This window comes from Ochotona curzoniae, unplaced genomic scaffold, assembly GCF_017591425.1.
Source record: "Ochotona curzoniae isolate NIBS_2020 unplaced genomic scaffold, NIBS_Ocur_1.0 scaffold_4505, whole genome shotgun sequence".
NCBI lineage: Eukaryota > Metazoa > Chordata > Mammalia > Lagomorpha > Ochotonidae > Ochotona > Ochotona curzoniae.
In genome coordinates this window covers 26,696,140-26,713,848 of record NW_024467118.1, presented here as the reverse complement: position 1 = coordinate 26,713,848, position 17,709 = coordinate 26,696,140, and the positions used below count along the sequence as shown (strand labels likewise).

The following is a 17,709-nucleotide window of genomic DNA, read 5'->3' as shown; positions in this document are numbered from 1 at the left end:
TTACTTTATCATTATTTTTTAAAGATGTATTTATTTTTATTTGAAAGATTTACAGAGAGAAGGAAAGACAGATAGGGAGATCATCTGTCCACTGTCCAAATGTCTGCAAAGGCCGTTGATGAATCCATCAGAAGCCAGGAACTTTTTCTGCGTCTCCCACACAGGTGCAGGGTCCTAAGGCTTTGGGCCATCCTCAACTACCTTGCTATGCCCCTAGCAGGGAGCTGGATTGAAAGTGGAGCAGCCAGGATTAGAACAGACCCGAATGTGATCCCAGCAGATCCAAGGCTAGGACTTTAGCCACTAGGCTATTGAGCCAAGCCCTACTATTAATTTTGATCTCCTTCAGCCTGAATGTTTGTGATCAAAATAGATTTTATATGTTGAGTTGTTTCATTAGTTACTTATCTTTAACACTACAGTGGTAATAGTTCCTATAGTAGTTTTATATTTTTATGAAATCTGATATTCCAATTTTTCTGTTTTATGATAGCACGTTATTTGTAAAGAACTTCGTATTTCCTCCAGTTTCTTTTTCATTTTACTCTCTCCCCTCCCCCTTTTTTCCCAAATATTTGGGTCTTCTTTTATCCAGAAAATATATATGGTATGGGGTAGGAGTAGTTCTGCGTTTACCAAATGGATAGCTAATTTCCTTTATACAACTCATTAAGTAGTGCATCTTTGTTCAAAACAAACAAATACCAGATTTTCTAATGTATTTTACACTTTCCATTTCATTCCAATTGACATAATTTTCCATTGTTATAATTATGGTAAAGTTGTAACATGGTTTTAAAAAGAAACATTTATTCGAAAAGTAGAGTACAGGGAGAGAGCTGAAGAGACAAAAAGGCATCTGTGTTCAACTGTGTGAGACAGTGGGTTTATCTCGTGGGAAGGAAGTATGGCTGTTACTTACAATTGCATTTATGAAATATATGAAATCTGTTCTCTTTATATTAATAAAAAATTATGCATGTGTGTATGTTTGCAAGTGTGTGTAAAAACATGAAAGCAAATCCCAGTTGAGTGTTGGTTTCCCACCTCCAATCTGGCTTTCTGCTGATGTGCCTGCGGAAGCAGCAGCAGATGCCCCAGATGGCTTGGCCCTGCCTCCCACATGAGAGGTGTGGAGGAATTTCCAAGGCTCAGATTCTGGCATGTTCTTGCTGTGGCCTTTGCAGACATTTGAGGAGTGAACTGGAGCATGGAAGATCTTTCTCTGTCTTCCTCCCTCCCCCCTTCCGTTATCCTGCCTTTCAAATAAATAAAGAAATCATATTTAAAGAAAGAGAATGATGAATTTTCCAGATGCTTCATCCAGTTCTCCTACATGTGTGGCAATGGCCTGAGCTCTTGGGCCATCGGCGATTCCTTCCCAGGTCTATTAGGAGGAAGTTAGATTGGAAGTAGGGCAGCCAAGACTTGAAATATGACTCTGATATGAGATGCCACCATTGCATCATTACAAGCTTGAAAATAGTGTACAGCAGTGCTGGCCGCTAACGTATGATTTGCTATCCAGGATCATAGATTCCACATGTGTTTTATTCTGTTAAAGAACGTTGTACATTGTGCTTCTGTGACTCCTCTTCCAGATTATTTAGAATAAGTTTGTGAAATTGCAAAAGATATTTTCTTGATTTTTTTGTAATCTCATACTGAAATTAAACATTTGGATTACATCTTTATAATGTTATTACTCTCCATTTATTTAGTTTGCTCAAGACAATCAATACAGTATTGTTCCCAAAGTTTAGGCCTTTCTTCATGTGCCTCTTACTAACTTGACCCAAAATAAATTTGATGTATGTGTTGCTGCATTATGATTAATTTTGTAAATTTTTAAGTACTGTTGCTGACATAAAAATGTTTGGTTTTATATCCCAATCTTTGTGTCAATCTCTTTATGAAACTTACTTAAGCCTTTGCAGTTGTTCTGGATAAGCCAGAAAATTATGTTTCCATTACATTTTTCCTAACATTTATGTTTATTTTTCTTTAGTTTTTTTCTACTTTATTGGGTATCTACTTTAGTATATTAATGAGTATTGCTAAGAAAAGTAGCTATTTTGACTTTTTATAACCTTAAAGAAAATACCTCTGATATGTTGCTATCAAGTTATTTTTTTCTTCTAACTTCTACTTTGCTATTTTTTAAAAATTTATGTCAGATATTCGAATTACTTTTCATGCATTCTGCAGTTTCTATAATGATTTCATTTTTCTCATTTTAACAAATAATGCCATATATAAGTAATGGTGATGCATCATTGAAATTTTGGGCATGAGTATTATTTGTTCATATGTGATAATCTGCTAATCTTTAGATTTAATTTGCATGTATTTTAATGAAAACATCCACATCTATGCTCAGAAAATCAGTGGACTCCTTCTCTTTTTGTATGTTTGGGTTTTGTTTCAGTGTTATTCGTGCCTACAGAATAGACTGGAAAACATTAAATAAAGGCATCATGCTTCCTTTTTTAGGACTAGATCTTAAATTTACCTCCAAATTCTCTTTTTATCTGTATTTCTTCATATTTTCTATTTCTTACCCAAAAGAGGAGAATTTATTTTTCATACAGTGACTAATTTAAAATTCACTGATGCAAATTTACTAATAGTGATTTTGTATCATTCTAAATTGTTTCTTAATAATATCTGCTTTCTCATTCTAAATTATGTGATCCCTCTTTTCTAAGAAATAATGCAAAGCTATCAGTCTTCTCAGCAAAATTTTCATGTACTTAATTTATGCATGTTTTATTACCTTGTTATTTTTTGCCTTTCATCTCTAAGCTCCTGCTTATTTTTGTGTTGTGTTGTTGTCTTGCAAGCCATTGAATTGAATTCTAATTAATTGGTTAGTTCATTTGTATTCCTTATCACTTGCAGTTAAATGTGTTTAAGACTACAGTGTTCTTTCTAGAAGGCCATATTTTTTCACATCGGTTATGTCTTGAGGTTGAATTATACATTATTTGCATGAGTCTCCATTTTAAAATAAACTTGTAAAGGTCTTGTTGACAGCATTGACACAAGGCCAAATGAAATATAGGGAATTTCTTGCTCAACAAACAAAAAGACAAAAAGGAACTGTTAGAGATACTAAAAAATAAAGCTTTTCTGTGATCTTGCTCTCAATTTGTCATATTATTTGTGCATATGTGTACCTGCTGTGTTATAGAATTTGTGCCTATATCACAATGAAAATGCTTTTCCAAGTAAAAGAAATTCTAAATTTTATCATTTTAGCATGGATACTATTTTTTTTGTCAGGACATCTATTTCTATGTTGAACTACCCAAGTTTCACAACGGATATTTCTTATTCTCACTAGAAAATTGAAGTACAGCACAGAACTAACATCAGTTTTATTCCACTTCTTGATATGGGTACGTTCTATCAACAGCTTCCACATTGGGGTGACTAATGAAAAAAAGACTACAAGAGAAAGAACTGTGTCCTGCTTTCGCTTTCATTGTGCGGCATGATTTCCAGCATAATGACAATTAAGAAGTGACGGTTTCGAATTCCTTCACTTTTCAGGATGCCATTGCTTTCTTTCTGATTTCAAGCAAAAAAGAGAATGTTCCAGCAGAAAATCTAGCTACCAGGGGCTCTCAGGGCCTCCTGTTTGTTTTTCTGGGATCAAAGTTTTAGGGACAAACGTGCTTGCTTTATCTGTGCTTTGCAAGTTTGTTTCACTTTCACTTACTTTTCCTTTGTTTATGAATGTCCTATGTATGCCTTATGTTTTTAGTCTTCCAGTTGGTAGTTTTCAAATTAGCCTGTATTTAACATATTTCACTAAAACAGAGTTAATTGTGGTGTGTTCTCTTTCTCAAGGATATTCCTCTTAGTCCTCTCACTACGCCGTGCTACGTATCAGGACCTCGATTCACAGTTGCCCATCGTCTTTGGCAATCATGACTTAATCACTTTTTTTTAAAACAGTTTGCTTTACTTTTGCTCTCTTCTTTGTTGGATTTAAGGACTGACTTCTGTTCATGGTCCAGACAATAGCTTACATGAATTTTCCAATAGCTTAGATGAATTTTCACTAGACCATGCTAACCTCTCTAAATTCAGTAGGTTTGCAACAGATTAACTCATGATTTTTATTTGCTCATAAGTCTCATTCTCCTGTGATGTCTGTTGTCTCCAGGTACCATGGTCATGCAACCAATTATAAAGGTCAAAAATTTAGGCATCATCACTGAAATGTACACCTCTGTTACACTCTCCTCTTTACTCACGACCAAGCCGTCAGTAAATACTGCTGGTTTTCATTGCTGTAAAAATGCTCTGATATTTTCATTGTCTTCCATTTGCAGCAGCAGCAGTAGCATTTTAGTTTGATATTTCATCATTTCTCAACTAGGGAACAGTGAACGTCTTATATGCCCTTTACATCAAGCTAGGTCTATTGCTTCCTAAGATACTCTTCATAAATATGGAGAAGATTATTACAAGATGCAAATCCAGTCTTACCCTCACTTTGTCTCTGACTTCACTTGTTTTGACTTAAATCTACCTTTCCAGGTGTTTTCTCTGATTTTCCCTCATCCTTCCATGAAATTTCACAGGGCCAGATAAGAGATTGTGAAATATGAGAGTGGTTCACCATCACCTCACTTCCTTCCCTCCCCTCTCCCCTGTTCACTGTGTTACCCTAGGGGAGGCTGTGTTCTTTAGTCCCTGTTCCATCAGTGACATGATGCCATGTTCCTTGATAGCATTTTATTAGAGTGGTCCTAGGGAAAGTAGTGTTGACGTAATTCATTTATTCTTGTAATTATTTTGACTTCTACATAATACATCATGCTTAAGAATTACATTTTAATAAAACTTGTTTTACCAAACATTACAGTACAGAATATTTTTGTTGTGATAGCTAAGGGGCAGAACAATTTAGATACATAATACTTAAGATAAAATTATAGTATTTTCCTAGTTATAAGTATATTTTTTGCTAATGAAATCAGAAAGGATAAATTGGTAGAACAAAACCAATAAAAAAAAAACATTAAAAATTCTTCCTTTTGCCTTTAACTTGCAACATCAGAGCCTGCTCAGTCTTCTGTGTAGATTTTCACCTTGACCTATCAGTTTTGCTTGGAAAACAGGTTATGACATGTCAAAAGCAAACAGAGTAGCTGGCTATTCAAGCAAAGGAATGATTTTTTTAATCACTGGTTGAAGCATTTTTTTCTGCACTTCTATAATATACAATACAGTAGTGTTGAAATCATTTTTATTATGAATAATGCCAATTAACTAGTAATCTTTATAATTATTCTTTATAGTAAGAAATTATAACTTTAGTTTCTTTTATATAAATGTTCATTACACAAGAAATAAATATAATTTTCCATTCACAGACACATAAATGTTAAATAATTTTTTGTAAAGTTAACAAAAGCAACACTCCCTGACTACTTATATTGAACTGTATGAAATCAAACAAAATCTTCATTTTTGTAAACTTATGTTAGCAGCATTTTATGGAAACCTTTTCAGTATTGATCACACCAGGGGAATACTTCAGATGTGTAAGAAAAATGCTTTTTTCATGCTTTAATGAATAATCACTAATATATAACATAACTAAATACCTTTTCCAAGTGTATTTTCAGTGCAATTCCTTCCTTACACAACCATTTCAATTAATCTAAATATGCTTTACTAGCACATCTTTTTATCTTGTAATGGTTTCATTAACAACACTTATCAGTCTTTGAATCTGTTTGGCTTTAATGTCACAGAAGATTGACATTTCTGCTGCTATTGAAATGTTCAGTGTAGACTAAAGTGCACTATGAAGTGACATGAAAAGTTCAAGGCGGCTCACCACTGATAAAATCTACTCATGATTTAATTAGACCATGAGAGCTCTGAGCAGACATCTCTGTCCTCATGTCAGAACCTTCACTGATCAAGGCTCAAGATTAAAGATGCTTTGTTCTACAAATACAGTTCTGATAGTCTAGATATTAGAAATACCTGACAGGTCACAAGTTCAAAAATTGTTCTTTCATCGTATCTGTTCCTTCTACATCTTAGCAATTTTCCTAATTTGACTCTATAAAATTTATATTAGGTATGCAAAGGGACTGAATGATTTCCAGGGGCCAATGCCTTGGCACTCAGGCTAAGTCTCTGCCTATGGTGCCAACATGATGTGTAGGTGCCAGTTTGTGTCTTGGTTGCTCGGCTTCTGATCCAGCTCTCTGCATATGGCTTCTCTCTCTTCTTCCTTTCAAATTAAATAAATAAATAAATAAATAAGTAGTTATTTTTAAAATGTGTGATTTTTGAAGCCCAATCAGTATAAATTCCAGTACACAACCATGTTTTCTCAAATATTTTTCTTAATGCTGCATTACATTGCTGGTATCACTAATTCAGTGATAAATTAGCTTTCTGAGCTGTCTCACGTAAGGAAACACGAGGCACAATTTCTGCTCTCATAGAAGTTTGGAGGAGCTAGGACACCAGAATTTAGATGCTGACTTAGGGACCGAAGGAGCGAGGTCACATAGGAATGGACTGAATGTGGGATATTGGAAGCATTCTTTCCTATTCTGTGGTCATCGAGATGCATATTTAATAGCATACATAGTGGTGAATGTCAAATAATAAGCGAACAATTAAGGAATTACTGTGACCAAGGCACCCTGACAGACAAAAAAAAAAAAAAAAAACAGGCAATTTCTGCTTCCAAGGAGTTTATATTTTAGGTGTGAAAGAAAAACTATAAATAAATATAGTAATAAGCCAACAGAGTTTATAGAGAATCAAAGGAAGGTGTTAGCTCAGATTTCATATTGTATTTGTTTTTATTGCCAATATCCATGAAAGTCGATAAATAATTCTAATGAAAACTAGCAAACAGGCAGAGTAAGTTCCATGTTTCATTTACGCTTTAATTTTTATTCTTTGCAGTGGTGTTTTGAGCACATCTTATATGACCACTGTGTTTCAATGTAGAGTGGGAATCTTATTGACAAAAATTACGCTCAATCCTTTCCTCATTCTAATCACATCCCATTTAGCTTGCTTCCTTCTTTCTTAAAACTTCGATTATATTCTGCATTTGTTACCTGAAATCGGAACTAGTTGATATCAGGACGGGGGTTGTCTTTGTGTTGTGTATGTATGTGTAAGCACATGTATACACACCGCTATAGTTAATGCCAATAATTATACACCGTGAGTGCTCAACACGTTTGTGGAACCAACCCGTAGGATCCCTCCTTGATACAATCACTTAATGTCTGTTTGTTGCTAATATTTAGAATGGTTCATTTCGTTCAGATTCCAAATAACCATTCACATATTATTGGGTTTAATATGTGTAAAGGGTGATTTCCCCTCTGAGAACTGCCCCTCTTGCAGATGTGTTTTTTATGCCAAGTCTTTCTTTTCTTTACCATCACCGGATCAGTAAAGAAATAAGAGGTACTTTTTCAGGTGTAAAATTGTACACATATATTTCATTTGGAAATGCTTGCATATTCAATAATATATATAGAGAGAGAGAGAGAGAGAGAGAAACTCTTAATAAACAAGCCCGTACAGAGAGTTACTCAAAAGACAAAAGTGTTGACTTTGACCTTTCAAACCACAGTATAAGCTAGCTTTTCCTCCTTTTATTTCAGTGTAATAAACCCAATGAAATAAACATAAATCACTGTTTTGCTCGCTCAGATCATTATACCTGCCTTTGCTCTTACTTCATTTAATACAATATTTTTACTATTGCTCTTATTTCACATATTTTCAGTGACTTGTAACAGAACCTTTTGTTTTCTTAAAAATGTATTATTGGACACAAAAATACTAATATTTAGCTTCTCAAGTTTAAATCTATAAATAGCATGTGTCAGACTAAAACTAATAATATGGGTTTACCTAATATAAAACTTTACAGATTACAGTTTACATAATCACATTTTTTTTTCTTACTCTAAGCATAAGAGTTGTTGAAGAAAGATACTAAGAGATTTGCCCACAGTTTAGATTGAGGGTACCATAATAATATGTGAAAAAATAATTTGATGCAAATAAATCTATGTTTTATTTATATATTTCTGTGAACTTTTTGAATCTCCCTTGCATGTCCACAGGTAATATGTGCCAAGCTAGAATGAAATTGGGAATATCTGAATTCCTCAGCCAGTTCTCTCAGTGTACCAGCAAAATGCCATTTCAAGACACAATAGCAAAGAGATATTTATGCTGAATGATAATTAACATTTTTAATCATTTATACATGCCAGATTCATTCAGAGTGCTTTAATGTATGTATTTACTCATTCCACCCTTGCAACATGTTTTGGGCATTTTAACAAGGAGATTGAAATTGAAGGAAAAAAGTAACTTGACTAAGTGAAGTTACGGAACTGAAGCACAAATCCAGACAGCCTGATCTATGGTGCTTTAAGCATCGTTCTTGAACAGGTGTTTTGCAGATATAACTAAACACGGGTTAAGTTGACAACATCTTCTGGAACTACATGTCAGCCTATTACAGAAATATATTATTGAACTCTGAAACTCTTTGAAGTATTTTCATGGAAATTGAATTTGTTTCCCCATCCTGGGAGGTAGTCTTCGTTCCTTGTGTCTTTCCAATGTATAATATTTAATCTTTAAATCTAGAATTTTACAGGTTGGAAAATTGCCTTCTGTTCAGTGTATCATTTTAGAATTAGCATGATTGCAAGAAAGAACCTAAGGGCCATACCTAAAATATTAACCAACAAGGACCAAAAATTAGAAAAATTATATGAATGACACAAAGTGCTTGCTTGCTTGGAACTTCAGAGTCAGGTTCTACCCAGATTGCCCACAGTTAATGCACACAGTGATGAAAACATGGACATAAAAATTTAGTATAATTGTGTGTGTGAATGTGGATGTTAGTGTATAGACTGTTTTTCTGAAACAACTGTGGAGGACTACTCGGCTGGCTTTATGTTTTTAAGTAACACTGTATGTCCCACAGAAAAATACTCTATAATGGGGCCCGGTGCTGTAGCCTAACAGCTAAAGTCCTTGCCTTGAATGCACCGGGATCCCATGTAGGTGCCGCACTGGTTCTAATCCTGGCGGCCCTGCTTCCCATCCAGCTCCCTGCTTGTGGCCTGCGAAAGCAGTCGAGGACAGCCCAAAGCCTTGGGAACCTGCACCCATGTGGGAGACCTGAAAGAGGCTTCTGGCTCTTGACTTTGGATTGGCTCAGCTCTGCACGTTGCAGTCACTTGGGGAGTGAACCATTGACGGAAGATCTTCCTCTCTGTCTCTCCTCCTCTCTGTATGTCTGACTTTCCAATAAAAATAAATAAATCTTTAAAAAAAATACTGCATAATGTAGTATCTCTGATCTGATAGAAAATCACCAGACAGAAAATTTGGTTAATTTTCCCATATTTTGAAGGTCTTATGTACTGAATACATTTAAAGAATAAACCTTTTTAGAGGATAAATATTACATATCTATGAAATGTGCCTATTCACTGAGTCTCTCCGTGTGTGGGAGAACTCCCTGCTGGCAGACACGGCAGCACATCTGGATTGCTTCTTCCACGCAGGTCTGATAGGTACTCTGACTCATTAGGCACAATGGTTTTCAGAAGGTTCATTCAAGCACAAATTGGACTCTATCTAACTGAGAGGAATAGAATTTACAACAGTCATGATGCTGCCATGTAAGCAAAACTCAGTGATACTGAAAGTATCATTTATGTGCTGCTCAAGTGATTTCAGCTGGCATTGGAAAACATTACAGAATGATAGTTAAAATCTCACGAGTCAACATGGTGGCAGAGCCTGATCTGTTACAGGTGCCAGTTCATTTTGTAGCTACTATATTTGCAGTCTGTTTGTCCGCCTGTGCTCTGGAAAACAGCTGAAGATGGTTCAAGTCCTTGGGCCTCCGCACCCACATGTGGGATCCAGAAGTTCCTGACTCCTGGCTCAGATCTGCTCAGTTCTGGCCATTGGGGCCATTTCAATAGTGAATCAGCAGAGGGAGGATCCTTCTCTGTCCTTTCCTTCTCTCCATAAATCTGCCTTTCAAATAAAAATAAATATTTTTTTAAAAATACAGTGTTTCAAATGACCCTTAGAATCCAATGGTTAGCATTCATCCACAAGCAAGTCAGGTAGCTAGAGTAAATAATTTCTTCTGAATTAATCCATAATTCTAAATTTAATATCATAAAAATGCATAAATCAGTTTAAGTTATTGTATCTGGTTCCAATTTGAATCCACTAGCATCAATCATGATGTAAGGTATGCTTAATTAAATAACATTTTTGAATGCTGGCATAAATCATCCTTAATGATTTATCCAAAGAACTATCATTTTATACTTTGTATTAAAAATATGGACAAAAAGTGAAATATTTTCCCCTAAGACACAGTAGAATTCTGTGTACCTGTTTGTTTTGTTAATGAGTCCACTTTGCCTAAAGATAGCTTATTTTTTAAGGATTTATTTATTTTATTGGCAAGTCAGATATACAGAAATTAGGAAAGACAGAGAGGAAGATCTTCTGTCCAATAATTCACTCTCCAGATGGGCACAATGGCCAGAGCTGAGCCAATCCAAAGTCAAGGGCTAGGAGCCTCTTTCAGGTCTCCCACGCGGGTGCAGGGTCCCAAGGCTTTGGGCTGTCCTGGACTGCTTTCCCAGGCCACAAGCAGGGAGCTGGATGAGAAGTGGGGCTGTTAAGATTAGAACCGGCACCCATGTGGGATCCTGGCATGTTTAAAGTGAGGACGTTGGCCAATAGGCTACCGTGCCAGGCCCTAAAGATAGCTTTTTTAAAGGGAATAGTAAAACATAAACATATATAGGTATACATTTTCATTAATGTGCAAGTATTATGAGGTGTTGTGTGTTTGTGTGTGTGTATATATATACGTGTGTGTGTATATACAAATCATCGTTAAATCAGGCCGACATTTACTGTTTTCTTCATAGCTTAAAACATCTATATCGATAGAGATTCTAAATATTCACGTGCATTTAAAGTAATTAACAGTGTTAGACTCTTTCTGACCAAATTGTCATTGATGGTGTAAAGGGAAGAAGAGGATATTCTTTTTTTTTTTTTTTTTTATTAATAAATTTTATTTTGACATTCTTTACATAGTTAATTAGAGTAAGAAGGTTCAAGGGCTACAGGAAAGTGGATAATACTAATATGTTTTCCATATTGTTACCTTCATGTTTAAAAGGGGGGTATTAAGGGAGAAGGCCCACCCAATTTCCCACCCTCCCCAAGTCCCGGGTGTAGGGCATGCTCTGAGGTTCTTGCTCAAGTGGTTTTGATATTGCAACAGTTATGAATCGCTGTCAATCTTGCCGCTCCAAGCACTATGAGGTCTTTGAAAAATCCACTGATTGACATAGTCCATCATAGCTTAGATGGTTGGTTGACCCGTTCTGTCTTCTCTCTTTTCTTTGTTATGCTTCTGAGTCCAGCATTTAGATTAGGAAGATCTCCAAAGAAACTTCTTGTATGTGCTAACAAGTACAGGGCCTGGCACCGTCCATCGCTCCAATCAGCTGGTGGTTGCAATTCCTGGGTTGGTTCTGTTTTCACTCCCGTCTTCCACTGGAGCCAATGGGTGTTGCAGTCCAGTCTGGTTCTGCCCAGCACATACTTGGCCCTCACATAAACCAGCGGGAGCTGTAGCCTAGGTTGGAGCGACCCACAATAACCCCAACCAGGCCCACCCCCTACCCTGGTTTGCCAGTAAGTGTAGCAGTAATCCAGTCTGTCCCACATCCCATTCCACCCCAGCTGCTGTCTTAGTTTTATGTCCTCCCGTGGAAGTGGTAACCCAAGAGGGATGAGCCCACTATTTCCCTCCCAGGCCTCTCCCACTCCCAGATTCCAGTTGATGCTGCCCAAACAAACCTCGCCCACTTTAATTTTGTTTGCACCAGTAGGAATAATCCGCCCAGCCTGGCTTTTCCCTGATCTAGTCCACAAGAAGAGGATATTCTTGATAAGGCTAGTCTCAAGCAAAAGAACAAAGGATGGGAACGAGGGAAACTGCTAATGATTTTAGTTAGCAACCATTCAGTGTGAAGTGCGTCTTAGCATGTTGTCAGAAGAATCCTTGACCATACATGTTTAGGCACTTCACACACTTGGTCCTCACCTGCTTGAGGACACAGTAAGCTTTTGAGGTTCATCAGAAAAGAGTTCACTTTCCTTTATGTGCCTTCTCCCAGTGGTAGCATATTGATGTCTTCTTCGGGGAAGTCTACGTGGACATTTTGACCTGCACTGCAAGAGAAATTGATTTCCATCCTACATATGCTGTATTCTGTTATATTGAGGAATGTTTATGTGTCTACTAATGCTAAGCAACAATCTATAATGTGCTGAGTAAAATATCTAAATATAATTTGTCGTGCTAACGCATGGACTTTTATGTGAACTCTGTATCCTCACTGCCATCTGTCATCAAGTCTGCTCTGCATGTAAACAGAAGCAGAATGAAGAATTTGCTCTGCTGTTGCTGGTTTCTTCCCACTCTTCCATATTCTACTCTCTCTTTCCTGCCTGATGCTCTGTCTCAGGTTGTATCCCTTGCCTCTTAGAAGGAAATGACTTTTCTCATCACTCATTTATCCTCAGATATAATTGGCTTGCTCTGGTCTTTGCAATTTAATCTTTTAGTCATGATTAGGAATGAAAAGTTTCCTGTGAGAGTAATTTTTGTTAATGTAATGCAGAAGATTGTATATTAAGTGTGTTTGTGCCTTGTGTTGTATGAGGGTAGTTGAGTTTCAAGCTTGCTTGAGATCAGATAAAGATAACATGAAGATAATTAGATAAATGTCTCAGCTCTTCCACCCCCTCCATTTATATACCTACATGCATGTTAATTTCAATATATATTTCATACAAAAAAATTCATTTGTCTTAAGTGTAGAATTCTGTCAGTTTTCACGAATATATATAATTCTATAACCAAACCCACAATCAAGATATGAAATACTTCCATCATGCAAGAAAATGTCAGACCCGGCAGCGTAGCCTAGCAGTTAAAGTCCTCGCCTTGAACACCCTGGGATGCCATATGGGCGCTGGTTCTAATCCCAGCAGCTCCACTTCCCATCCAGCTCCCTGCTTGTGGCCTGGGAAAGCAGTCTAGGACAGTCCAAAGCCTTGGGACCCTGTACCCGCGTGGGAGACCTGGAAGAAGTTCCTGGTTCCTGGCTTCAGATTGGCACAGTACCAGCCGTTCTGCTCACATGGGGAGTGAATCATCAGACAGAAGTTCTTCCTCTCTGTACATCTAACTTTGTAATAAAAATAAATAAAACTTTTTAAAAAGTCAAGTCTTTTTACTTAAATTTTAAAATTAATTACATTAATTGATTTTTATAAGAGAGACCTTCTGTTTACTAATTAACCAGCTGAAGCTGGGATCTGAGAGTTATACAAGTCTCTGATTTGGGTTGCAGGGCTCAATTAATTGAGCAACCACCTGCACCAGGATGTGTTTGTAAGAAATTGGGGCATAGAGCTGGAACAAAAACCCAAGCACTCTGACATGGGATTCGCACATCTCAAGTGTCATTTTAACCATTAGGCCAGTTGTCAACACAAAACTTTAAAAAATGTTCAATTCCATTCAACTAATATTTGATAGAATTTGTTTCTTTTGTGTTTTAATAGAAGAAACTGGTGAGAGCTATGACTAGTGTGTTGCACATAGTAGGTGCCTTTACGAAAATTACTTTTGTTGATTTGTCTGAGACATTTGAACTATTTTTACTATATTAGGAAAAGAAGTTCAGCAAAATTGCATACTTTGGAAAAAGTTATACATAGAATTCTAATTTGGGGACTAAAATAAAGTGATCTATTGTTTTTTTTGTTGTTGTGAAATTTTGAGTACTTGAATATTATACTGAGCAATGGCTTATAACCTTGGCTGCATAGCACAATTGTCTGGATCTGCTTTATGGCACAGTAGGCATTAAATCAGGCTACGATGCATTAAATCAGGATGTTTGGACTGATGCCAGTAATCAAGCTTTCCATGTTGAAATGGTTGAGACCCTATGAATCAGATGGATTGTTCTCTAGTAGAACCCTGAGGGCAGTTGTTTAAAGGATCCTGGTACCTCTGCCCCAGTTATTATTTATACATCTTCTCATAAAACTGGACTACAGAAATAAAAATGAGATATAAGTCCCCAAGGATTCTGATTGGTCAGGCTCCATTTGATCAAAGTTTTATTGTAGTTCTGGGTGTGTGGTAGTGTTCAGAAAAATGCTGAAGGAAGGTCCTAATTTTGCAACAGAGTCAAAGGGACTAAAATATGCTCCCTCCGGCCCAGCGCGGTGGCGCAAGTGGTTAAGGTCCTCGCCTTGCACGCCCGGGATCCCATATGGGCGCCGGTTCTAATCCCGGCAGCCCCACTTCCCTTCCAGCTCCCTGCCTGTGGCCCGGGAAAACAGTCGAGGATGGCCCAAAGGCTTTGGGACCCTGCACCCGCGTGGGAGACCCAGAAGAGGCTCCTGGCTTTGGATCGGCATAGAACCCCAGAATAGTGGTTAGAACAAAATGGATCAAGTATCTAATGAAGCAGACATAAGCCTAGAAAAATTATTTACACATGGTGTCTTTCACAGGTTTCAGTAACAAATTAACAAAAACCTTTTCAGCATGAAGCTATTGATAAGTCTATTGCAGCAGAAATACTGTTAAGCAGATCTCTCCAATTTTGGCTATCGATAATCAACATGCTGCCTATTTCAGGGTACACTAAAGGCCCCGTGTGTTTTTGAATCCCTCAAATACAGGCTAATGCAACAAGTCGCATTTTTCTTGGGATAAAGGTTATTGGCTTAAAATAGAAAACAGAAATAAAGGTTCTTTTCATTCTTTTGCTCTAATTTCTTATATTCTATTTTTTTTTTTCCTTTCTAGGCCCCCCTCAGAAAATAGTGTCACCTAAACAAGAACGTGAAGACAGGAAAAATGACAAAGTCACAGATAAAGGAAGTGAAAGTGGAACTTCCTGCAATGAGCTTTCCACTTCCAGCTGTGACAGCCACTCAGAGGCCAGCACTCCCCAGGACAACCCACCCAATGCCCAGCAGGCAGCAGCCCACCAACCTAACACGTTAACATTGGATCGCCCCTCCAAAAAGGCACCTGTGCAATGGATGCCCCCGCCAGACAAACGCAGAAACAGTGAACTCTTTCAGACGCTCATCAGCAAGTCCCGAGAAACCAATCTTTCCAAAAAGAAAGTCTGTGAGAAGCTAACTGTGGAAGAAGAGATGAAAAAGTGCATTCAGGATTTTAAAAAAATCCACATCCCCGATTATTTTCCAGAGCGCAAACGCCAATGGCAATCTGAACTCTTGCAGAAGTACGGTTTATAGTAATGATCACATTCCTGCGGTATAAAGATGAGACTCAGTGTTTACTCTTCTATCACCACCTGGCTGATATCCCAAGTATGGTCAGTGTGATCCTTGCTGCTCTTCCTTTTTTTGTGAAAAGTGGATGTGGGACAGTATTTTCTTCCATTCCTTTTGTTGTTGCTGTTTTTAGAAACATGATTTAAAAAATGAAACCAGTAAATGCTGACTCAAAATGGTGTATACAATTCAAACAGTCTTTCCAAGAATGAAGGTAAAATGTGCATGAGCAAGAAGCATAGACTCTTGATTTTTGAACTGTGGTGAACTTGACATGTCTCTCATTTTGTAACTCACCAAAATCAAATCATCATATCACATCAATGAAAATGACAATATGGATGAAGCAACATCAAGTAAAATTTTAGATGATGGTTTTAGGACTCAAGTCCAAAACTGTTTAAATGTTAATGCAATCAAACAAGTATTATTTCTGCATGAGCACAATGTTAAAAATAAATCACAAGAAATAGGAAAGTCTGTTGCTTGGAAAGAAAAAAATTACAGTAAATAAAGCAAAAATAAACGTTTCAGACAAAGCCTAGCAATGTTAGTTGTCTAGGAGACTGAATACTCTTCGTTCTGGATTGTGATCTGTGTGTATGTGTATGGTATTTGTGTATGTAGAGATGGTGTAAATATTTCTTATATTGTGATATGGCACCAACATTCATCTATTAATGCTAGTATGATTATTTCATAAAATGAATCTTTTACAAAAGGCTATGGAATTGGTAAGATGATGGCCTGAAAGATCCTATTATCATGTTAATCAAAATAATTGAGGGAAATGGTAGAGAGCTTTATGTATTTATTAAAAAAAAAAGAAAAATCCTATTAGAATGTCTTTACTTCTATTGACTTTTTTCCTCAAATATTCTGTTTTTCTAATAGCTCCGGTTTTTCTTTTATCCCACATTGTAGAGTGAATTGTTCAGAAGTAATGTTGACAAATTTAAACATAATTCAAATGAAGATAAGTACAGATAGCCCTGAAATTGATTAGTAAATGCTTAACATGCAAGAGTAAAATATTTCAGAATGCACTAACATTTCATTTTAGTTGACAAATTGAAAATCTCTCCAAAAGCAGCTGAGAAAATACCTCTAGCCAATTAACTGGGAATAAGATTTATGACAAGCTCAAAGGTCAGTCTTTATGAAAAGCAACTTTTTGTGGGTCGTGCATACGGAAACGAGCTTTGTTGTCAAAGGCAACGCCGTTTCACCTTGCCATCTACATAGAAAGAAATACATGGGACTATTACTGTGGCACAGCACGTAAAGCCACCTCCAATGACAGTAGCATCTACTCGGGCCTGGTTCATGTCCTGTATGCTCCACCGAGATCCAGCTTCCTGCTAATGCATCTGGGAAGGCAGCAGAAGATGGTCCAAGTACCTGTGCCTCGACACCCATGTGGGAGACCCTGATGAAGCTCACAATGGTTCCATACTTTGGCCTGACCCAGCCCTTGTCATTGCAGTCATTCAGGGAGTGAACCAGCAGATGGAGGATCTTCCTTGATTGGTCTCCCCTTGTCTCTCTGTAACTTTGTCTTTCAAATACATAAATAAATAAATAAATAAATAAATAAATAAATAAATAAATAAATAAATATTTTTGAAACAATGACATGTATGACATTATAAAATTTCACAAAAGTGTAGGACAGAGAAAAGGGAAAACTGTTTATGGAATATTTTCTGGAACTCACTTTCCACTGTGGTTAGTCAAAATGGAAGAGGAGCAGTGCTTGGAGAATCATTTCTTTCTGCGTAATGCAAGGAGGCAAGCACTATAAACTCAAAGTTTTAGAACTCTGTCTTCACTTATTGTGTGTTTTTAGATTTCTCACTGTATCATCATATAAAATATAATTTACAATGAGCTATTTAAACAAAGAAAGATATATGATTTACCTTGCATTGTCTACAGGCTTTAGAAACTGAAGCTTCTCTCCAGTTCACATCTCATTCTGGAAAGCTGGCAGTTTCAACACGGCTTGATATGGGTGCTACATCCTGGTAAGTGGGTAGAGCTTATTGTTTGTGTCACACATTCAGATTCTACCTGTATCACTATGTATTTGATTTTATGAATATTTAAGATAATAAGGAAACAGTAATATCATAGAGACCATGTGACTGATGTAGGGCATGACCCCTACTCACGGAGATAGAAACAAATGGAAAGTTGGCTGTTGGTACCAAATGGGAAATTTAA

At 36.9% G+C, this 17,709-nt stretch overlaps 1 protein-coding gene across 1 annotated transcript in view; it reads left to right on the top strand.

Annotated features, from left to right (window-relative positions):
- Positions 1–16,326, top strand: part of KCTD8 (potassium channel tetramerization domain containing 8) — a 181,985-nt gene extending 165,659 nt beyond the window's left edge. The window contains exon 2 of the mRNA XM_040966080.1: positions 14,984–16,326. Within this exon, the coding sequence (XP_040822014.1) occupies positions 14,984–15,444 (461 nt within the window). The 3' untranslated portion in view covers positions 15,445–16,326. The remainder of the gene's footprint in view (positions 1–14,983) is intronic.
- The last annotated feature ends 1,383 nt before the right edge of the window (positions 16,327–17,709 follow it).